This window comes from Melitaea cinxia, chromosome 16, assembly GCF_905220565.1.
Source record: "Melitaea cinxia chromosome 16, ilMelCinx1.1, whole genome shotgun sequence".
Classification (NCBI taxonomy): domain Eukaryota; kingdom Metazoa; phylum Arthropoda; class Insecta; order Lepidoptera; family Nymphalidae; genus Melitaea; species Melitaea cinxia.
The window spans coordinates 15,842,705-15,868,567 of record NC_059409.1 but is presented as its reverse complement, the minus strand read 5'-3'; the positions used below and the strand labels follow the sequence as shown (position 1 = coordinate 15,868,567).

The 25,863-nt window shown below is 32.3% G+C and overlaps 1 protein-coding gene across 1 annotated transcript; it reads right to left on the bottom strand.

Moving 5' to 3' along the window:
• Positions 1 to 3,409: 3,409 nt before the first annotated feature.
• Positions 3,410 to 13,139, bottom strand: LOC123661141 (dopamine D2-like receptor; the record flags this gene model as incomplete). Its single annotated transcript, XM_045596134.1, has 7 exons — positions 3,410 to 3,624; positions 4,547 to 4,758; positions 5,534 to 5,743; positions 6,658 to 6,768; positions 9,002 to 9,189; positions 10,214 to 10,466; positions 13,024 to 13,139. Coding segments are annotated over 7 exons (1,305 nt in total), but the record flags the coding sequence as incomplete, so codon positions are not given.
• Between the last annotated feature and the right edge of the window lie 12,724 nt (positions 13,140 to 25,863).

Genomic DNA, 25,863 nt, shown 5'->3' with positions numbered 1-25,863 from the left:
TGCAGGCGTCTATTAAGCTGCGGTAATCTCTTGCCATCAGGTGTGCCGTACGCTTATTTGACGATCTAGTGGTATAAAAAAAAAGACTGATGATGGTGGGATAGCCATCCTACAGCTGGCTTTTTAAATACATAGACCGAAGACGGACGGAAGCAGCGTCTTCGGTGCGACAAAGCCAGCTCTGCGGTCACCAACCCGCCTGCCCAGTCACTATGGACAACACACATGAGTTCACGCCATTTTCGGCGCGAACTTGTGGAGGCCTATGTCCAGCTAGTTTATGATATTTTAAAAGCTTTTTTTAATATTAAATAATTTTAGTCGACAAAAATAACGGAAAATTAGGTTACGTCTAGTTTACTTTATGACTAGTATTCATAAAATATCATTATTTTAATAATAATGCTTTTCACCAGTTACTATATACAGAGTGTGTCGTAAATAGTAGATAATCCGTTAACTGGGGGTAGCCCTGATGTCGAGCTTCAAGAAAATGTACCTTTTATGTTAGGGTTGCTAACACTGTGAAAATCGTGAATATTTTTGGGATTTTTCAAAAAAAAAATCTATCGTGACTAGTTATTTGGTTATAATTTTTACAAATAAAGGTATTTTAGTGTACTTTTTATTTTATTTTACTCGGAAATACTTGTAATATCTAATTAAATTACTATTTTAGACATCATTTATTCTTAACTTATGAAATTAGCGTTAGAAGTTATTTATATTTTTATTCGTTACTTTTTGTCAAGACTTAATCATTGGTTGTGAAAAAAAATGCAGTGCACTAGAATTGCCCAGTAATTAAAAAAAAATGCTTAGTTTGTGTAGTTTCTAAAAAGGTAGGTACCACAATTAGTGCTTGACAAGCAAAATTACTTTTTAATAAAAACTTTTTTTTTCTTTATCCTAATATTTAAGTGATACAAATGCTAATGACACAAAACGAACTTACCGACCGTGATAATTTCTTTCGCTCCTACAATTTTTTTTTTTTAGGTATTTAAAGTCATATACTCGTATGTTAAGGTTTTTGGATGTGGGTAATAAAAAAAAGATTGTTTTAAAAACAGAAATTTATATATTTCCAAATCATCATCACGTCCCATAGAAATTTAAAATCCTACTTTTACATAAATTTATTGATTTTGAAGCTGCTTAAAAAGCATTAAATTTTTACAAAGCACTTAGTTTATACATTTAAAGTACTCTTTGGCATAAATATGGTAAATTTTATCAATGAAAAACATATTTAAACTAATATTGTAATACAAAGTACTAAATTACGTCTTAGACTCAACTTATATAATTATGAGCTCAAACAAATATTAAGAGGAACATAGCTATCATTTAGTTTTCAAACTGTATTTATACGCTATGTAATTACATAAAAATCACAAATTATGTATTATGTAATTATGATAGTAGCATATTTATTTCTTAATATATTGCTATTATTTAATTAATTTAGACAAAAAGAATAGCCAACTACATATTTTAGAAAACTCTGATAATTATCAAATTACGAAGTTATATAGTTGCGTTTTTTTATTTATGATTGTATGATACATGTTTTTAGTACACAATATATGTAGATAAATTACTTATATAAGACTATTTTTGTAACTCTATTATCTAAATACATATATTAATTTGTTTAAAATCTAACATATTTCATAATATTTATATTATATTAAATCACTTGAGAATATTTGAGCAAAGGAATGTAGAAATTGTTTTCGAACTAATTTTTACATAACATTGAACATAAGAAGACGTAATCATTACATAATAATGAGCATTTTAGTTTATTTATTATATTATTAGGTCCACGCAATTTCTTGTGGGTTCAGATTTATCGTTTCCTTTCTATAACGTATAAAAGAGATTTTTAAAGGTCGTTTTACATCGATAATAACTATACTTTTGAAAAAGTATTTTTTAAAATATCAGTGATGAATACATATGTTTATATTATCATTTAGATAAACAAAGATACTCTATCATTCTACTACATTGATACAAATATCTGAGCAACACGTAGCATGTCTTAATATTCTCATAGTTTTACTTACATAATGATATAAGTATGAAACACGTTGTGAATAAAATTTTATATAATATTCACAATATATGGCACAAAAACGCTAAGTTATATTACACACTACCTTATCAAATCGCGTCGTGCATTTTCTTTTCAATGGCTAATTATAATTTTACAGACTAGCTCTCCTCGCGACGATCTGATTCTGATTAATGTATAACAATAAAAATTAAAATAAATTGTAGAATTAAAATTTATTGAAATATTCGGAAGCTAAGAATTACGCTTATAATTTTTCTCTTAATTTTTTTTTCTGATTTAGCTATATACGTTTTTGTAGATAAATAATAAATGATCAAATATCATAAATAATATATGATAAATATCACTGTCAGCCATTGATTTTAAACTGAATGTTACTTAAATTAGCTACGATTTGATTATTATTTTCTGATGTTTTTTTTTTTATATTGAGAGTAAATACGTGTGAAAAAACCAGACAAAGTCGCGAGTTATCATTAACAGCATCTACAATATAACATTTGTACATCTCCTTAAGATGAAATAACGCTCATATTTATTAGTTTCTTTCTAACCCACTACAATTACTAACCTGAAAAACACGTAAAATAAATAAAATTGATTGATCTACTTTACCAATATTTATATTATATTTAATGTAAATAAGCTGTGAGTTTATTTTTGGACGGAAAGACGAAGCAATAAGTAATTAGAATGCTATCTCTACAGATACAAATCGAGATATCTTCAATAAAAGAGACATCAACAAAAATTAAGTAGTTTTTATTCAAATCTTTCGTAAATTATTTTGCTTTGCGTCGTCTCAACAGTTTTCTTATAATATTCTATCAACAAATAATAAAAGTATTTAAAGCTATTCTTAAATATACGCATTGAGTTTCTACTATAGAAAATAATTAAGACACTAAAATTAAATAATATCACAACCTTAACATAACTAAAGCTGAAAATCATCGCACTTATGTATATTATATATGTAGTTTGGCATTAGTTCTATGATGTAACGTTATATACATTATAATACTGATAGTTGAGTAGAATACGTCTCATATAATACACATGTAATACTTTTAAACATATCTATAGAGGTATTACTAATAATTTTGATATGCTATAATTCTACATTAAAATTTACATTTTTTATAATATCACAAATTAAGATATATTTTTTTATATAAATATTTGGCCGTTGAGTAGATCTCTCCAAAATCTCAGAGGAATGATTTAATTGTATTCGTTGTCATTGAATATGAAAATTTTCACACATCAAACAATCGGAACTCTTGAAATCTACTGCGTAAAAACGACCAAATAATCTGCGGGCTAGGTACTGCATTTGAGTATTTTCCTAAACGCCTTTCTGAATTCAGGATTAAAGATGGTATAGATAACAGGATTTAGAAAGGAGTTGATGTAGCCGAGCCACGTGTTGAGTATGAACACCGTGACTCCTGGAGAGAATTGAAGGCCGAATTTAGCGCAAATGGCGTCCAAGACGTTGCACGTGAAGAAAGGTGTCCAGCAAAAGAGAAATACACCTGGGAAAATAAAAAATAAATAAATTACACATTTCATAATTACATAATTGCCATTTGCCATTCGAAACATAAGCTAGTTCTTAATTTTCATTGAAATAGTAAATTCAATTACTTTACAACCCAAACTTATTAAGCTTATTTGACAAAGATAACAATAACAAATAATGATGATTCTATTGATATAAATTTAATTTCAGAACTTTTATAACTTAAAATAATAAAAATAGCCATTTAATTGTGATTTTTAGCTTCCTTATGTAGACTTTATTAGTTTGCTTATTATAGAAAAAATGGAATCAGGCTCCAGAGTCGATAGCTCACGAGCAAGTTATAACAAGCTGTAACAAGAAACGTGGGTCGTTTACAGAAGTTAAGAAATTATATCCAAGAACAAAGTTGGAAAACTTACGAAAAAATCAAAGAACTAGGAACTAACTACTAACTTACGCAAAAAAATTGATTAATGAAGATAGTGAAGAATCAAAAACTTTACTCGCTAGACGACAAAAAATAAAATAATATCTAAGTAAATCCATTAATTTATAAGAAATTTTTTGATATTTTTTCCATGATAAAATACAGCGAAAGTGTCTGTCATTGAGATGTCTCATATAGAGATGAGATACTCCATATACCTATTATTATTTTTACATTTACTTTTAAATGAATTGATTTTAAATTTTCTAGCATAAAAACTCTCTTTATGTCCCCAGATTATTGATTAGACATATTTATTTTATAAAAAATCTAGATATAACTAGAACATAAGCTATAATGAAAATCTAATTTTTTTTTTTTTTTTTTTTGTTTATTAATTACTATTGAAGTGACTATAATATGTTAAAACAACATTAGTGAGTTAAAACAATATTTTATTTATTTCATAAAATATTAATTAAAAAGCGATATCGTTCAAACTTACCCAAAACAATAGCTAAAGTTTTAGTAGCCTTTCTTTCCTTTTTAGCGGAAGATTTCTCTCTTTTCTTTTTACTCGCTTTATTAGCCTTGTAAATAGTAAATCTTGCGGTAGCGGCGCTGGCTTTTCGTTCCTTTTTGCATGTCGAACCATCGTGGATGTCGTAATGACTCGATCTGAGGTCGTCATCAGATCGGAACGCAATTGATGCATTTCTAGAATATAATAGTTCAGATTAAGTTTATTATTTAACAAGCTATAAGCTTGTTTAAATCTCTTCAAAGTAGTTGAAAATTTGCTGTTATTACTGTTAAACATACACAGTTTTAAGATGAGTAAAAGTTAAAGCTTGATGTGTAGTTTTAGCAAACTTTGCGAGTACTCTGAACAATGTATTTAAAGTATTAAGTTTGGCAAGCATTAAACAACGGAGTCTAAAGTAGAGGAATGATAATGTTTTTGTATCGGAAACTTAAGACATATTAAATTTTTTAACGCTTCACTCTCAACAGTCCCTGGTAGTATATAAATCCTGTATCATGGGTCCGGCGACACTCAATATAATCGCAAACGACAATCATCTGTACGGTCTACACAAGAGTTTATCAAGTATGGGTCGAACCCACGAAGCAAGCGTTATCAGTTAATTTTTGTGGCCACTGCTAAACGTGTCTTAAAAACATCTTATCTTTATTTAGTTTTAAGTTTTAATTACTATTTTGTTGTTTACGCAAATTTCACTCATTATAATGAAAAAACTTTTTCACAAGTCCTCAAGTTAGCTCTCAAGTAACTACGGTTGCTGTAAAGTATCCAAAACTTTGAGCATCTACAAAACCTGAAACGTGATAAAATCCGAAAAAGTTATTTCATTATATTGTTGTATCATTGGATAGATCAACACTTCTATAATATCTTTAACTATTTTAAGATAATCTAGTTAAGTTAATATATTTGTATTTATTCATCTTTTAACACAACTCTTTCTACCTCGAATCTGCATCCACTCTTTTTCCGTTTTTCTTCCACTTGGAATCGCAAGCCATATTCTTCAGTACCGTTGCGTCCTTCGTGGCGGGGGATGCTGGAGGTGAGACGTGCTCTCTAATGGTGTCTTCCAAGTTTGATGGTGCGTAACCAGAATCATTGTTACCATTCGGATCTGGTACTGATTGTGATTTTATACTTTTCTTAGGTTTCCTGTGAAATTTAATAAAATAAAGATTAATTCTAACATGTAAATTAAAATAAACATTTTCATAATGTAGAAAAACTACCACTAATCTATCTGTATATCCGCAGCCTTGAAATTTTTCATAGTATTGTTTGCTTTGCTTTAAAGACGGACAAAAGAGATTTTTATTCTACATTCATTAATGACTAGTGTTCAAATTGCTTTCTAAAAATCATTTAAAGATAAATTAAATATACCTAATGCTAAATCTTTACTGGTCTCACTATTTTGTTGTTTTTAGCTCGCTTAGATTTTTGTTTATGTTTAATATATCTCGGTTACTGAATATCACGTCACATCTGGAGCTACTATCCAGATTTCAAAATATTGGTCCTATTTTAGGTCCTATCTTAGGATTTTTTTGATATGATGTTCCAGTATCTGAGTGTAATATATATATGTGTGTATATGTTTATATGTATGTATGTATGTATGTGTATATGTATGTGTATATGTATGTGTATGTGTGTACGTATATGTATATATATATATTTGATTATATATGTATAGATTTATCAAATTTATTATCTTTTCTTTTTTTTTTACGTTTTTTTTTTTTCTTGTTCTTAGTAAATCTTCTTGCACTGTTTGCCTCGCTATATTAAACACTTACTCATGACCATGGGTTGACTGGAAGAAATCTCTTTCAGAGATAAGTCCACCTTTGCCATAAATATTATTCCTATGTTGTTTTTACATGTATTTTTTGAGTGCAATAAAGTATATAATAATATTTATGAATGTATTATGTATTTATTAAAAAAATAATTCAAAGTGCCAAGGCTGCTGCTATCGATAAGATAGGCATTAGAATAGCTATATTAAGACAAATATGTCAATCCCATTTTTAAAACTTTTTTTTGTTAAAAAAAAAACCTACTTAATTTTATCCTCCGGTACAGTTGCTAACATAAATTCGGTGGATTTGTTGTTCGGGATTACGTGGCACTCATCAGCATCCACTTCTAAATCCACTGAGCGTTTGTCGAAACTAGAACAGACAATAGAATTAGCTTAAACGTCTTAGCTAACTGAAGTAACTAAGCTAACTAAGCTTTGCAATATTACAAACTATTTGATAATTTTAATTTTAAAAGAGTTAAAAAATAATAATAATAAAGTATTTAATAGTAACAGAATTAAAAAGAAACCAGAAAAATTGTACACTGTTAACCAGTATTGAACTTAAAATTGTATTAAAAAATTGACAGCCATCACTGTAAGCTTTGTCAAACCCTTTAATCAAGATATAAGTAAATTAGAACGTGTTTCATTAACGTTTAATCGGTCAAGGGGCATGTCTAAGTCACTATTTTCATAAGCAGACTGCAGTCACCGTTTGTGACTTATGTTTTAACAATGCTGACTACTAACTTACTTAAAAACTTAATAATACGAGTATTGAGTCTCAAAAAAGAGCAGGGGATTTAGAATGACTTGTTGTGGTACTCCTACGCCACTATTGCGTAGTTTAAGGGAATGAGGTAGTTTTAAGGTTTTAATTTGTTTTTAATTAGTTAGAAAATCTAAATTGTCTTAAAATAACATTTTTATTTTATTAGAGGCCGTTAATAATCATGATTTTTTTTCCTGATAGTGGCTACCTCGCAATTTCAGCGCGTAACTTTCAAATGGGGAAAAAAAAAAATTAACAGGCGGAAATAAAATCGATTCAATAAGTTTAGTGAAAATAATCATTCGAGTATTAAATTAGTGAGTGAACGAGTGACAAAGATCTACATACTTTTGTAATTTTTATATTATTTATCTAAGCAAATGAAAAGCAGAACGGCTGGACCTATTCGAAACGTTTTTTTTTAAAGTTTCTAATTCGTTGTAAAAGGTTCTAAATAAAAAAAAAAATAGAAAGAAAATTGCGTAGAAAATTGAAAATTTCAGTATACGTTAAGATAACGGCGCAAAACAGGGCAACGTCTATCTTCTCAGTTAGTACATTTTATATATAAAATTCTCGTGTCACAATGTTAGTTACCATACTCCTCCAAAACAGCTGGACCCGTTTAATACGAAATTTTGTGTACATATCGTGTAGGTCTGAGAATTGGCAGACATCTGTTTTTCATACCCCTAAATTATAAGGAGGGGGGGGATTAAGGGGGTTGATAACATATATGATAAAACAACGTTTGCGGGGTCAGCTATTAGCTATATACATATAATGTGGCTATAGTACATATATAATGTGACTTATATACTTGTTATTAACGTTGACCTTAACGTCACATCATTCTAAGAGACGATAATTAACATCACAGAGTAATATCATGTCCAATTATACCGAATACCGTTCAAAATTAATTAGAGAAATGTAATTACTAGTATCTGTACTATATATCAATAGAATTGAAATGTATGTCTGTGATTTCAAAATAAATGTGTTTTTCCAAATGCATATAGTTATTTACACGATACTAAAACACAATTTTAGTAGTCCTACAAAAAATATTAAAAATATTATCTGTCTCTTTGGCCAGACTAATCTTCGGAACGGCTGGGACGATTTTTATGGGAATTTAACTTTCAAACGTTTTGTATTAAATATGACATTATTTGCAAGTAAAGCTATACATCTATAGTTAATAATTATAAAATAAATTACTAATATCACAAAGCTGAAAAGTCTGTTTGTTTGTTTACACGCGCTTATTCTGGTTTGAATTGAAAAATTATTTTTGTGTTGGATAGCCCTTTAACCGAAGGTTGTAAAATGACGATTCGAAAGTGCTCTTGGAGCCTATTTGAATAAAGCTATTTTTGATTTTGATTTTGATTTTTTGGTTATTTTTTCTTCAAATTAAAGCGGGTGAGTAAATCGCCGAGCGCAGCTTATATTGAATTATAGCTGCTACTACTCCTAGAGAGTATTGGACTCCAATTGAATTCAGATCCATTTGTGATTTAGTGTAGACCGAATACCATAAAGACGGACAAAAATTGACAAAATAAATATATTTACTACATTAGTAACGATAGAGAAATTGACTTGAATCTTATATTAATACTTCTTTAATGTAAAGAGTTGGACGTTATAGTTTTATTGTTAATACAAAAAAAACTAAAAAATTATAATGTTATGATGTAAAATTCAGAGACGTAAAGTTCTAACAAACTTCAAATTCGTAGTTACTAGTAGAAGTAGCTTTTGTTTCGAAAAACATTAAAAAGGAAAGTAATCTAACGATGAAAGTTTTAAATTACAGTACCTGTCTTCGTGATCGTCTTCATTGCTGCCGGATCCGGTGTTAGTTGGTCTGTCGTCTAACGCAGTTTCCAGCTGCCTAGTCTGGGCTAGGTTCTCTATCACAACAGCCGTGGTAGCTCCCGTCATTGGATCTCCGGATACAGGAGGCTTCTTAGCGGCTCTTTGCTTTTTAGCTCGGTTTCTTAATGCCTAATTATTAATAATATTTTAATCATTAATATGTCAATATCTGTACTTAAATCACAAGGTAGGTATGATTGTATGTTTATAACAAATATATTCAAAGCTTTTGGACCGATTTTAAAAATTCTGTCACTGATATAACGCTGCGTTTTTACCAAATGACATAGGATTTATTTTAATGGGAGAAAATGCAACAGACATATTGTTTAATTTATTTGACAAAGCCGCGAGAAAGGCAAAACTAAAAAAGGCAAGGTTATTTAAAAAAAATACAATTACGTCGGCAAACAATCAATAACGTAGTGTTTAAATAGTTTTTTTTTTAACTACAATATATTTTTTTGTTATACACTCAAATTGTTACTTATTGGCCAAACTGAGTATAATATTGGATCAAAGCTTGTAGTTATCTGACATAAATTGAGAATAGGGTTGGCAATGGTTGCCAATATATTTTCTTAGTTTCATTCTAATTTCAAAGGCACTAAAATGCAAACACTTCTCTGTAACTGGGTATAGTAAATCGAATTAAATTATTTGCATTTATTAAAACTTAACTTACTTAAGGACTCAATTGCAATAATTTATTATTAACTAATCAGTTTTCAGATCAGATCAGATCCGAGCCAAGACAATGTTTGTTTATCAACTGTCCTGACCTCACCTCACCAGCTGTCAACGTGTTTGTTGTCTTAGAAATAATTGAGTGAACACTGTTACCTCTCGGTCTTAAGCCCTTGACCACAGATTATCCAATAGTTCTATCTCGTCTTTGATAGACCGATCAAGTATTTAGTTTAGATAAAAAAAGTTTTGCACTTAAAATATTAATTCATTAAAGAATAAATTATTATAATTATATTCTTCATACGTAATATAATAAAGAGTTTTTATACCCTCTTTAATAAAGTGAGAGTATTTACTAATACTCCCTAACCAACTGCATATTAAATTACAACGCGAAGAATTATCTAAGATATTAGACATCTATCTACAGAAACATTGGCCATCAATTTTACCATCAATTGACCTTAAAAATATTATAGTACAGGAACATCATCATGATGCAGGGTATGTAGAAGGAGCCAAGTGATGAGTAGAGGACGTAGTTCTGGCTGTTGAAGAGGCACTCGTCGAAGTTCCTGTCAGGAGTATCGTTGAGGCCCAGGACTATCGGAGCTCCGATGGCCGCTGACACCAACCAGACAAGCACTATCGTAAACCAGACACGTGTATTGTTTTTGTGCTTCGCGTACTTTATTGGTTGTGTTACAGCGATATATCTGGAACAGAAATATTTTCTTATAATATTCTATTCGTATTTTGAATCTATAGCCTATTATTATTCTATGTTTTGTTCAGTTGTAGCTGTACGCTTGGCTTTAAAAAGGCTTTTTGAAATAAATCATTGATAGTTTTAAATGTCAACTAACGGGTTTTCATTTTCATTTGACAACTAGGTGTGCCCGCGACTTCGTCAGCGTGGAATTTAACAAAAATGTTATTGTTCAGTTCGTAGATTTATAAAATAAATAAACTTCTAAAATGAGAGTAGCCTAAGTTACTCCTTACTATTCTTTCTGATAATAAATAAGTAACAAAAATTTCGATTGTAAAAATAGGTTAAAGCATTAACTATGGTATTGAAAAAATTATTAAATGTATTATTTTATTAATTCTAATATTTCTTTCTTAGGTTGACAATAAAAATCTGAGCTTCATATCTCAGAACACAATACTGCTCGAGAGTAGTATTTTTAGTTATGAAAATATTACAGCTATACAGCTATCTACCAGTGAAAGTCCCATCAAAATCGGTTTAGCCGTTTCAGAGATTAGCTGGAACAAACAGACATACAGACAGACAGAAAAACAAAAAAAGTAAAAAATGTTATTTTGGTATATGAACCTTGTATATGCATTTAGTAAAAAGCGGTTATTTTAATATAACAAAAAGACACTTCAATTTTATTTATTTGTAAATATTTATAATTGTCAAAGTAAAATAAAAAAAAAACCTGTTGCCTGGAACACATTACATATGAAAAGAAAATTTGCGAGAAAGTGATAAGTTATTTTTATATATATTAATATTATAAAACTGAAAAGTTTGTTTCTTTCTTTGAACGCACTAATCTCTTAACAACTGGATCGAATAAAAAAAATATTTTTGTGTTGGATTGTGCATTTACCGAGGAAGCTGATAGGCTATATAATATTTAAGGTTATTATTTCCTTAAATTAATGCGAGTGGAACCGAACAGTACAGGTAATTACTAAAATAATTTTAGAGAATGCCTAAAATAATTAACTACAACGATATACTAACGTGTAAAGGTTTCGACTAGCCCGTTGGCGTAATTTGTGTGCTTTCTACTCCGGGGGTTGTGTGTACTATTCCACCCACCACCAACCCCGAGTCTTGGTTGAATATACATATTTTCTATATATGTATTATTTATATGTATGTTTACCGAAAAAAAAATGTATGTAGCTATACCAGTTGATGGCTACCTACAACACAAGCATTAAGTTGCTTACCGTAGGAACAGACAACCGTGTGTGTATGTTGTATAAAAAAAATGTAAATACAAGCTGTGTAACCTTTGTATGCTCTTTTAGTTAAAGTCGCAGTTTGAAGTTCATGATTACACAATATTAAAACCTATTATTAAAAACCTATATTACAATAATTGTATTTGCTCGCAAACGAAAAAAAAAAACGACACGAATGACATTTTCCGCTAATACTACTAAAAACATTCAATAATCGCATTAATGGAGATAACTCTAAAAGTAATTGTCCAATCTCGATTAAATTTAAAAGGAACGTGACAAGTCTCAACCTTTAGATTAAAAAAAGGACCATCGAAAACGATCCACCGAGTATAAAGTTCCGATACATAAATAAAATACAATCGAGTTGTATCGTCCTTTTTTGAAGTCGGTTAAGAAGAGATTTTTATTTAAATTGAAACCAATCAACTGGTACAGGGTTAACAAAACCGCTTAGGGCAATTTAAATGTGCTTATCCGGCTATACCTTTTTAATTGCTAAAATGAAAAATGCCGTGTAAAATGTACGAAAGCGTCGATTGCTTTGAGCCAAAATAACGTTTCTTTTTTTTTTTTTTTAAATAACTCGGTCTGCAAACGTACAGTTCACCTGATGGTAAGCGATTACCGTTGTCTATAGACGCCTGCAACACCAGAAGCATCGCAAGCGCGTTGCTGATTCTACTCCCTATCCCCCGCTCCCTAGGAGCTCTGGTCACCTTACTCACCACAGGAATACAACACTGCTGGAAAGCAGTAGTATTTAGCTGTGTATCTCATGTAATGTGAAGAAACGTCACCAGATTATTTCCTGCTAGAAGTAGGGACCTCAGTTAAACCTCAGATAACGATGTAAAAAAAAAAAAACATTAAAAGAGCTTAATCTTCTTTTCTTGTTTTATTTTAAAATTATACAATATTATACATGCTTACAATGCTTAAAATTGTTCATAAGAAATTGTGGCATAAATCATGTCCACGTGGAATGGTGCCAAGAATGCTAGTGGCATTTATTGCATCACAATACCTACTCTCTGAGCAAAAAATCAATTCATAGAGATTTCATTTTATTTTGATTATCTTAGCGGAAATTGTATCCGTAATCTGCAGAGTTTTAAGTGACTAGATATACCATGTTGACTATGGGCAAATCACATGAGTTCACGTTATTTTTGGCGTAAACTTGTGGGGGCCTATGTCCAGCAGTGGACTGTATAGGCTGTAATGATGATGATGATGATAATGAGATGTACCACTTCTCCAGAACGTAAACAATAAACTCACCTATCAACAGAGATTGCGACTAAATTAAATATACTCGAAGTTGACGATGTGACGTCCATTGCAATGTACACGTCGCAGATGAACGCCGGCAGACCCCACGAGCCGTGCACCTGTAAACAAAATTACACTTTAATTAAAAAATATTAAAGTCCAATTTTCAATATCGAAGTGAACGAATTGAATTCCTAAATACTGTATTCAAATAAATCAATGTGATTTTTTTAGAACTTGTCAATGTTGTTTGAAGGGATTTGTAGCTTAAGTATACTTAAATAAAAATTCAATATCGTTTCATAATTTCATCTCTCAATGTATCAAAGAAATGAGAATAAAAGAAAAAAGAACATCGAATAACTTTGAGCAAAATTAGAAATTTAATTTCAAACGAAAACGATGAAATATGATTACGGTCATAGGTATTCGTTTGTTGTTTGAAATTAAAACTTTAATTATCTTAGCATTGAGAAATAAAAAATACAAGTAAAATAGAGTCAAATACTTTGCAATCAACAAATGATAATTAAGTGTTAATGAGCTTGATTTCACATCTGTATATAATTTTTTTTTTAATTTTCATTTCATTTCATTTTCAACATCATGAAAAATATGGATTAGACAATGCATAATAGATGGGATGTTTAGCGCGAACTTGGAGAGGCCTATGTCCAGCAGTGGACTGCAATAGGCTGAACTGACTGACTGACTGACAATAGATAAGAAATAAAGGGAACGGAGAAGGCCTTTGCCAAGTATTATTATTTTAGTATTTGCCAAGTATATTATATAAGTATTTGCCAAGTAGGTATTGCAAACAGGTTGTTCTCAACGTTTGCTTAGTAATTTGTAACTTTTTAACAAAATGTGTCGCCTTCATTAGTAAAGGTTAGGTTGATTGATTTTTCCTGTAACAATCTACTATTGGGTACTTTTTCTCCTATAGGAAGAATAAAAGTTTCTCTTGTTATTATTTGATGTTGTCATTGTGTGCTTGTTATATTTTAAACTCATTATTTAGGGAATTATGTAAGATGTCCGATAAAAATTGTTTGTTGTACAAAGACGTTACATAATAATAGACACGTGTTACATTTTTAGGTATTCTACCCATGAATACAACCGCCAGAAGCCCTAGCTAACACGACTTATAGATAGCCCTTAGTTCTCCATTTGTAAACTACAACCTTGTATCATTGAGACAAAGGCTGATGAGAAAACCTAACAAAGACAGTAAATAATTACTTAAACCAAGAATAATCTATCAAAATTTTGAAAGGTTTTTGAAGGAAACTTTCATGGTCACTTACATCCGGAATCCGGCCTTGGTCGGCCATTACGTGCGTTCATTGTTCGTGATCTTTTGTGTCTCCCGTTTTATTATTTCATCTTCAAAGGTGCCATTTATGAATTCAGATACTACCGTCACGTCAATAATATTGATCTACTAAAATTCCATTACATTTGACCTAATTTAAGTTCACCATTCGTGAAATTGGAAAATAATTGATCACGGGACTAATCGACTATAGATTATACACTAGACACTGTATAGCCATCATAGACTATACATAAAAATCTTACGCTTTGTTAATGTTACGGACGTTTTTGCCGGTTAGGGTACCCCTCCGCATCGCCCCATAAGCAACTTCGTTCCAAAAGTGTGAGTAATTTTGATATTGTGATAATATGTGTCTACAGTAAGCTATATGATAAATGCTTCATCATTTATGATCATTTCAGCCTATCACAGTCCACTGTTGGATACAGGCCTCCACAAGTTCACGGCAAAAATAGCGCGAATTCATGTGTTTTGCCCATAGTCACCATGCTGGGCAGGCGGGTTGGTGATCGCAGGGCTGGTTTTGTCACACCGAAGACGCTGCTGCCCGTCTTCGGCCTGTTTTTTTCAAAGCCATGATAAATGCTTAAGGTTAACCAAAGTAAATGACTATTTAAAAAATTTAACTTAACTAGTAATAAAAAAATATGAATAATAATAAAAATCAGTGCAAAGGTAGTTGTTTGGTGCTGACAACTATCACAGTATCTAACTTAATTATTTTTCTTCTTAGTCGTACACTCTTGTCAGAGTGGTCGTACTTGCGCTGACGAGGTACATGGTGGGGTATTTGGTGGGTCGATAACATTTCCGAGGGTAGATCTCCTGGCGATGTGGCTGATTCCAATTTTGTCTGTTGGAGGTGTCGCGAGTACACTGGACCACGGACCTAACTTAATTATCATGACATAATTATGTTGCTATCTACAATCTTTATGACTATAACAAATAGCTGCCTGCTAGTCGTGATCTAGGCGTTTGTGCTTGTATGTTGGCTGTGTTTGCAGATTTCAGACATAGGATTCACACTTAGATCCGAAGATGTTTATACAGCTTTAAATATAATTTTCGACATAACCAACGTAGTACTCATTTGAAAGAAATTTTTAGTTGAGGTAGAGCAAAGCAACAAATTTCTTGCTCAAAATATCGAGCTGTCCGATTGGGATAGTACTTCGACCTTACAGAAGATCACAGCTAAATAACACTGTTTTCAAGCAGTGTTGTGTTCCTGTTGGTGAGTACCAGAGCTCCTGGGGAGAATTGGAGATGGGGTCGGCAACGCGCTTGCGATCCTTCTGGTGTTGCAGACGCTTATAAGCTACGGTAGTCGCTTACCATCAGGTGAACCGTACGCGTTTTTGCCGCCCTAGTTAAATAAAAAAGCATATTTGATTGAAAATAGATTATAGAGAGGAAAGATACATTACCTTTAATTTTTCGAGGACATTGATTTGAAATAGAACGCAATTTTGTTGTTTGAATGAAATCTATAGGATTGCTCACAATACGTTTTTGTGTTTAACAAATGAGTTTTATATTAATCTTTTCTTTATTACCTTAGGAGATAGTAGAATAAAGATTTAAGAAAATGAAAACCAAAACGAAATGTGAAATAAATATGCAATGTAACTAGATATATGTAATATCTAAGGTCAAAGCGTACGATCCGCCTAATGGAAGCAGATAACGTAGCTTGTGAACGCCTGCAACTCCAGGAGTATTGAAAAAGCGTTGCCGTACCTATCTCTGACCGATTAAATTTTAATTACGGATCGGCAAGCGCTCTTCTAATGAGTTCTTCACCCATTTTTTAACCGACTTCCAAAAAAGAAGGAGGTTCTCAATTCGACTGTATTTTTTTTAATGTATGTTACATCAGAACTTTTGACCGGGTAGACCGATTTCGACAAATTTTGTTTTAATCGAAAGGTGGTGTGTGCCAATTGGTCCCATTTAAATTTATTTGAGATCTAACAACTACTTTTCGAGTTATATCTAATAATGCGTTTTTACTGGACGCTTTTTTCGTCGCCCTACGTTGTATTATACCGCATAACTTTCTACTGGATGTACCGATTTTGATAATTCTTTTTTTGTTGGAAAGGGGATATCCGTAGTTTGGTACCATGATAAGGAAACCAGGATCTAATGATGGGATCCCAGAGAAATCGAGGGAAACTCTCGAAAATCCGCAAAAACTTTTTACTGGGTGTACCGATTTTGATAATTTTTAATTTATTCGAAAACTGATGTTTATCATATAGTCACATATCAATTTTATCGAGATTTGATAACTACTTTTTGAGTAATCTTCGATAACGCGTAGTTACTTGACTATTTTTTCGTTGATCTACGTTGTATTACTCGTCGATGTAATTGAAGTCGGTTTTTTTTCGTTTGCGAGCAAACACAATTATATGTTATATGTTGTAATCTAAAAATAATTTACGGTGATACACAATAAATAATTATTAGTCATAAAAAAACTGGCCATGTGCAAGTCGGAATCGCGCATCGACGGTTTTGTACAAAAATTATTAAAAACATTTTCATTATCTGATATAAATTAAAATGTATGCTTTTCGCAATGTTTCCTTCATTTGTGCTATAAAACGTTTCTTCGTACCAAACTTCAAGATTCTGAGTTCACGGGAAGTAGGTTTTGATTCCCTAGCGAGTATCGAAAATTAGCAGCATTAACGACTGTATCTTCTGATTGCGTTAGCTTAGAAGTTTGATTTTTTCTCAACTCTAAGGTACAGTAGAACTGAGTATTTAATATGAATTTAAGCTTGATAACTCCACGCGTTCCTGAGAAAAAGTGTCTTGACCACACGTTACCACACGTTAAGGGTTCCGTTTATTCCTTTTGAGGTACGGAACCCTAAAAAGGGCAAAACCGAAAGTATTCTAAAAAAATTCTTACACGATTTCTAATTCTGTTACACAAATACTCGCGTCGATCCATCGATAATTGTTGTGAATACAGATATATGTTGCAAGAACGAGGGATTGTGTTTTATTAATTTTAAGTTAGCTACAAATAATGAAACCACCCAAAAATCCATAGTGCTAACGTCTTCCGATTTTTTTTTTTTTTTTGAAATATAGGCAAATGTGTGTCGTCGATTTGATAGACCAACGCGTGGGTGTAGAAAGGTTAAATGTATTAAAAATAATAATTTACTATTCTCAGACAGACGTTACAGACAAAAATGAAGTTGCCAAGATTTTAAATAAGATAAAAAAAGACTATTTCAAAAGATAGAAAAGTAAGAATTTGGATACAATCATTAAAAAGTTCTAAAAGTTAAAAATAACTCATTAAGCTTCGACCGTTTTCCTGCATGGAGAAAGAGGCCTATACCCAGCCATGGAATGTTAAAGCTGAATTAAGCTATATGATTTAAAATTGACAAAGAGTTTCAATTGCAATATTATTCAGTGTCCCAATTTGAAAAATCTCATTCAGTATGTGGCTTGAACTTGGAATTACTTCGAAGAAATTCCGCTTATGCTCCTCGATTCCGCGCACGTAACCAATTACACTCGATTGGTTTTGGTGCTTGATATTAATGTCTCCTAATGATATCGATGATCATTGTGTTACAGATCGCAATATGTTCGGAACCATTACTCCTTTTATATCTATTGCTTTCATTTTATCTCTCTTTTCCTTTTATCCTTCTTTTTATTTTATAGTTTCTTTCTTCTTAATAATACTTGAAAAAGTATTAAAAATGAAAAGGAATTGTTATTTTGTTTCTATTCCTTTGTGTTATAATTATACTTTATATAAGAATTGCAGACTGGCGAAATCGGGTTATCGGGTCTTGTGGTGTACCTTGGGAGGCTTACGTCTAGCAGTCGACTGATATGTTTATATTTATTTTTCACACTTTGTAATTGAAACTATTTCATAAATAATTAAATATCAACATGATATTAGATATTAGTATATACAGGTTTATTAGTTTACCTACTATACACCCAGAGGCGTATGTAGCGACAAATAGTCTGCCTAAGGATATTTAAAAAAATAGATTGAACTTGTTTTATAGAAAAATTGAAATAGTTCCAGAGTTGAACAGCTGTAGCAGAAGAGGAATTAGAGAAGAATAAAGTAGCTTTAGGATTAGTTTTTAAAGTGTCAAATTTGTGTCAGATTTTACGGAACGTATTACTGAGATATATCAGAGTGTCACAGCATACAATAAAGTAACAGACGAGTACTCCTACAAAAGCGGGTTGTTTTTTTTTTTAAATTGGTAACATAGTGTTTTTCATACTGTAATCGCAAGACCTAGAGCACTCTCAATTTAGAAATTATGTTTCCAAGTACAAAAGCGAACGCTAAAAACATTTTGTTTTTTCAAACAATACGAAAAAGAAATCTGTTCTTTTGAACAGAGAGTGTTCTCATAGACTGAAATATTTATTGGCGTTACATATAACAAAACACCTAGTTTTTTTTTTGTTAAAAAATTAGACAAACAAAAATGAACCTTAAGTTGACAGGAATAAATATTAAAACGTTGGCGAAGAGGACTGACTGTATCTTCGTGCGTGGGTTTTAATACGGTAGCTATTCTTTTTAATACAGGCCCTGCTTTTTACCATTTGAATTTGAAATAATACTGTCACGCGCGATATCGTACGTGGTCAGAATAAACGCTAGTAAGCCATTAGACTATACGTTTCGTCGCTCTAAAATAGACTTTATCGCATTAGTCTTGAATTCAGTATCGATGTTAACTTAGTATGAAAGCAAGGACGAACAATACTTCATACTTCGATATCAAACAAAAATCTAATTTTAGTTTCATGGAAATAAAAAAGGCCCGAGAAAATAGTGCATTAAAATTGAATGAAGTTTTGGGTGATGTTTGAAATTTTGTAATAAGTTATAAATTTTAACTAGGTATTAGAACTATTCAATGAGATTACGGATCAGGACTTCGGCGGTTCACCTGCAGTGAACTTTCATTGGCTTAGAAACGTTTGGTACGGATTAGCCACTGAACTATTTCGTTGACTTGTGATCGCTTCTTCGAGAATTACCAAGAGCATTGGAGTTTAGTCAGCCTTGCTTCTGTGATCGATGTAACATAGTGTCCATACAAAATTGGCTTCAAAAATAATGTCATACACAAAATAAATTTACGTAAAAGTACGGAACAATAACTAGTAAATGAGTGTACGTTTTACCGTGTAGGATCGGTTGATAAAATTGTTAAAACTTTTTGAGTGTCATCGTAAGTTGACTTTTTGTAGTTTACTCCTTACAAATCGATTCTCATGCCCCCGGTACGAAAAAAATATAAAGTGTAAAATCAACGATTGACCTCGTTACGTTTCTCGTAACGCCATCTATCGGTAAGATAAACTACTAAGAAAAAGTCGTCGTCTACGTCCACGTCGTCTATGTCTACATCCTCTACGACTACGTCGTTTACGTCTACGTCGTACGTTTTCTAATAACGCTATCGATCAATCGGTAGATGGCGTTAGTTGATTCGTTTATTTACCACTTGAGTGGTATTAATTTTTTTCTTAGACTATGAAGCCTTTTTTGTGCCTATTTAGACGGTCAATTTGAAGGAGTAAACTCCAGCCGTGCGTTGGAGCTTACACACACACTTTTTTAACTGAGGTAGGGAACACCAAGAAATATACTACTCAAATATTTAGCAACCCGACTGGGGAAGACTGCTTTCAACCAGTGTTGTAATCTTGTGGTGAGTAAGTTGACCAGGGCTCCTAGGTGGATTGGGGGTAGGTTTAACAACGCGCTTGCGTTGCTTGTTGTTGCAGGCGTCTATACGCTACGGTAATCGCTTACCATCAGGTTAGCCGTATGCTTGTTTAAAGACCTAGTTGTATTAAAAAGACAAGAAAATATAATAAATACAATGATATGAGAGAAAATATTGATTTTTCGGGGATATTTTTAGTATACGCGAAACGCTTAGTCTATTTAAGGTAGACGTTAGGTACGATCATTATACGCCGGCAATTTTACTAATTACCACGTCACTTCATTCCATAAAGCGGGCACAATTTTAATTAAGCGCCCAATCCTGAATGTGAATACTTAATTCTGTTTTATTGATGTCTTATCTTACGTACACGCACGCGACAAATACCCTTAAACCAAACGACAGAAGGACCCTAATCCTTAACATCACAATAATGACTGACTTCAAGTGTTAATAAATTTAAATTAATAGTATTTGACGTTGATTTCAGTTCGTTGACGACGTTTGAGGATTTTAAGCTTTGATTTGCTCTTTTACATTTTATGATGTAATTAAAGCTGAAAACGTTATACAATAATGGCTAGCTACTCTCAACTGTATACGAAAAAAGGGTATTTAATGAATTTTCTGTAATTTAATAATTTTTTTCTTTATAATTAGCGGCCCGCTGCGGCTTCGCACGGGTATAAAAGCAGGCGGGTTGGTGACCGCAGGGCTGGCTTTGTCACACCGAAGACGCTGCTGCCCGTCTTCGGCCTGTGTATTTCAAAGCCAGCAGTTGGATGGTTATCCCGCCACCGGTCGGCTTTTCAAGTTCCAAGGTGATAGCGGAACTGTGTTATCCCTTAGTCGCCTCTTACGACACCCATGGGAAGAGAGGGGGTGGCTATATTCTTTAGTACCACTCACTGAAAAAATGATTAACATCGATCCAGTAGTTTTGATTTATTCATTACTGCCTGTGGCACGTACGCGTTAAATTTAGAGTAAAACAATTCTTCTTTCCCTAAACCATGAAGATTTCCTGCTATCTATGGAATATCTAAATTCATACACTATATTTTTAATTATTTAATTTTTACATTTATACCTATTTATTTTATTTTTCATTTATATTTTAAAACTACTATCATACAATTATTTATCGTAACTTACTATAATTACTGATACATTGTCGCGCTGAAAAGCACGTTTTTATTAAGTATTGTTATTTTCCTCGCTAGAGAGCTCCGATAATAAACGCGTCCGATCGCTGCTAAATTCAAAGTGCTATAGGGTGAACCGCGGCCTCCGACGCGTTATTTATAGGCACGCTCCCGCCGGCCCGGCCGGTCAGAACCACCGCAAACGCTACGTCCCGCAATTTTTAAATCTGTAATATCTTCGAAAATATTAATTTAAATCATATGCTGTAAAGGGCCATATAGACCTATATTAAATCAACAATGTATTTAAGGTATTTAATTAGATACGAATTAGTGCTGTATTGGTTAAAATCGCTTCGAAAATTAGCCATTATATGTCGTAAAAAGTAAATGACACAAAAATGCTATTGTGGGATATCCATAAGAGATAGACATATACCATCAGAGTTTTCTGTAGACCTTTTCAATGTGTACAATACTTTGTACATTATTTTGATAAATCTCGTAGGCTGAACAGCCTGCGTTTGCAACGTAAGCGGAAAAAAATGTAATTTTACGACATCACATTAGAAACCTCAAAAATAGCAGTATTTCTCCACTATTTAATGGATGTTATTATACATATAAACCTTCCTCTTTAATCATTCTATCTATTAAAAAAAACGCATCAAAATCCGTGGCGTAGTTTTAAAGATTTAAGCATACATAGGGACAGAGAAAGCGACTTTGTTTTATAGTATGTGTTTATAATACGAGTATAAACAACATCCACGGGCTCTTAGTTGCCCATGTCATTATTGTTAAATAAAATATGTTACTATACGGCGTGTTTTTTTTAAATGATAGTTTAACTTCAGACCAGCATTTCTAAAATTGTCTAGAATTGCAAGAATGGTCCGACACTAACAACTTTTCGTTGTTATAACGATATTAAATATGCAAAAAATATATCAAACACATAATAAATATGCTAAACAGATACAAACTTGTTGGTTTCTGTTACCACATTATTATTAATATACATATATAACTAAACCACTATTACTACTACTGACTACGCTATTAGATCGTGATCCTTCTTTTCTCCATTGTAATTTTAAAGTTATATGAATGTTAAAATTATTAGTTTTCTCCCCTTACCACCAAATCACGAACATTACTCTCGTCAGGGAATGTATCAGTCATCTGTGTGGATAGTGCGTCATATTAGCTTATTACTTCTTCAGCTCTGCCTATCGTAGTCCACGTCTGGACATTGACCTCCCTAAGTTCGCGCCAGACATCCCAGTTTTCCGCAATCCTCATCCAGCCTACGACGGCAATCTTACGTAGATGGTCGAAGTCTAACGGGCCGGAGGATTTATTACTAACTTATGCAAAGGAAAAGGCAAAAGTATTAAAATTTTCTTATATAACTAGGTACTATTTGTGAGGTATACGGTGGTTCTTAATTCGACTGTTTTTTTTTAAATAATTTTACTTTATAAATTTTACCGGGTCGACCAATTTCGATAATTCTTTTTCATTTGAAATTGATTGAGATATGATATTTATCTAATAATGCGTATTTACTTGACTGTTTATTCGTCTAACTATGTTGTTTTTTTTCAAATACAAGCAAACATAATCATTTTACTTCATTCTTAGGATTAGGATGTCTGTTTTTATGAATTTACATTATATGATTTTACTGACCAACTACATTATATTTTTGTAACATCTATTATATCTTTATTGTATCAATGGGCATAGAAAACCATTAGCGGTACTTGAATACAAGTAAAAGGTTCTTTTAATAGGAAAGCATAATTATAATCATGTTTGATCTTTAGTAACAAATGTGGACTTATAATGAATTGGTATAAAAAGGAACATTAATATCACAGAAAAATAAATCGAACGTTTTAGATGATAGAGACTATTTTCGCGTATCACAAAGTATATTTAATATCGTTCATATTTATTTAGTAGTAGATGATGGCCGTCAGATAAGTAGAAATTAAATGTACCACAAAAGACCGGCCGACCAGAAACTAAAAGCTAGCTTTGATTTAATGAGAACACAGAACGAAAAGTTTAGAATGATTCGAAGCAAATATATTATTTAACCTTTTCTAGCACTAATATATACATATATTAACTATTATAAATATTAAATGTACCTACAGTCCCAGCTAATTTTTTATTATATTACAATATTAAAAAAAAGCGTAACTTGAGCAAATCTAAATATTCAGAAAGTCTGATTAGATAATTGTCTAATAGAGACAATAGCCGACGCTTCCTTCTCTTTTCAATGCAAATAATATAGCTTTAGTATCTGATCCGATGCTGGCTTTCTGGTCACAGTTTTTCAAGTAAAGGGTGTTTTCGATACCCGCACATGACAAACATTTGTATTGGCCATACAGGTGTTTGCCGTGGTCTGGGTGTTTGTGCAGTCCTTGTGGGTCTCCCCGCCGTGCCTCGGAGAGCACGTTAAGCCGTCGGTCCCGGTTGTTATCATGTACACCTGATAGCGATCGTTATTCATAGTAGGGAATATATCCACCAACCCGCATTGGAGCAGCGTGGTGGATTAAGCTCTGATTCTTCCCCTACACGGGGAAAGAGGCCTATGCCCAGTAGTGGGATATTACAGGTTGAAGCGTCTTGGTAAGCTGGTGAATGCGTGACGAGAGCATTATGAAAAGTGTGATCGAGTGAGGCGAATAGATGTTGAGAGGGAGATATAACTTAGTAAAGATAAAAAGAGAGAGAGTTACATTTCGTATATTACTGTAGGGGCAACTAAAGAAGTTTTACTTCAGTCGTGTGGTCTAAAGCACACTCGTTTTTTTTTTTAATATTTTCGATTACGTTCATGATTTTCTTACAAAACTAGTCGCATTTTAGTCAGTTATATGCCGTTCATATTACACTACCAAGTTGTAACTTATTTCATACTTCATTAAGCTCGAAGTGAGAGGGTAGTAAAGAAAATTTAAAACAAGATATAAATTCTTTTAAGTGCCAATATTGTGTTCGAAATTGCTTCAAAAGTTTGCTAAGGGAAATAAAACCGAGGAAAGTTCAACATGGACGTTAATGGAGAGAAAGATATTAACTACTTTTTACCGAAGTTTTACTTTGATAGGCAATTTCAAGGTAACTTAAAAGGTAATTCATATTCATTACAAAATAATATAACTGACTGTTAGGGCACAGGAGGAAATATCCTGCTCAAAATCTGGAGCAGCCCAACTGGGAAAGTACCTCGACCTTACAGAAGATCACAGCTAAATAATACTGGTTTGAAGCAGTGTTGTTTTCCTGTGATGAGTAAGGTGACCAGAGCTCCTGGGGGGTTGGGGGTAGGATCGGCAACGCGCTTGCGATGCTTTTGGTGTTGCAAGCTTCTATAGAGTAGGTAATCGCATATCATCAGGTGAGCCGTACGCTTGTATACCGACCTAATTGTATTAAAAAAAATGTAGTATCTAGGCGTCAAACCCCAGGTGTGCAAGAATTTGTTTTTGCGAGAGAGTATGAATGCACATGTACGCGCTTGTTTTTCTCTCTTTCTCTCGTTTATATGTGTATGTATGTGGGTGCATGAGTGTTTGTGTCTGTTTGTGTATGTATAGTATTTTGGGACAACGACGACTATAACACAAAGCTTGTTTCGTGTCGTTAATTAATCTATACATATAATAAAACTAGCTGACCTGGCAAACTTCGTATCGCCTTATTTTTTTTCTTAAATATAATAATTACATATATCAAAACAAAATATACCCTATCTTTCAAGTTGGATCAAACTGCACACGGTGTGCAAATTTGATTAAAATCGGTTAAGTAGTTTAAGAGTTCATCGCGGACAAACATTGTGACACGAGATTTATATATCGATACCTCGGGGCTCAAAGGGCGTAACCGCCATTTTGGCGAAATTGATTTTTTAATGCAGCCCTACTTATTTTTTTCTCCTCTATCGATCTGTATATTTAAAGTCTTCCTATTTGCCAAAAAGTGACCTATTTTTTGTAGAAAATAAAACATATTTTTTCAGTTTTTGTGTCGGGGAGTAAACGACACCGTAGATGATACGAATATTCTTACGTGGTGCTTAAGCCCGAACATAACCATTTCTAAAGAATCAACTTACCAGATACACCCTTAAACATTTATGTACTCTAAAATAAAATGACACATACGTCTAACAATTATCCCTTAATTGGTCAACCATATCTACCTATATATTATGTGATTGCGAGAGCTTTGCTTGTGATTGTGATTTCTTGATTAAGGGTCATTAATGTTTAAGTTAAACGTTATAGTGTGATAATATTTTTAACCAAATTTAATATTTCTAGTTTTGTAAGTGCAGGTACCTAAGTTTTGGTCATTTTATTAAATGTATGTGTAATGTTAATGGTTCCACAGTCTATTATTGACTAAAATTGTTTAAATAATATGTAACGCAGGTGACGCAAAAATTATTGAATTTATCATTGTCCCTGAATCCTATTCAGAAATTTATTTTGTTTATGCACTTATTTTTCTCATTGTAAGATAGATTTTTAATAGTAGCAGTTGTTTTATTAGCCTCACAGAT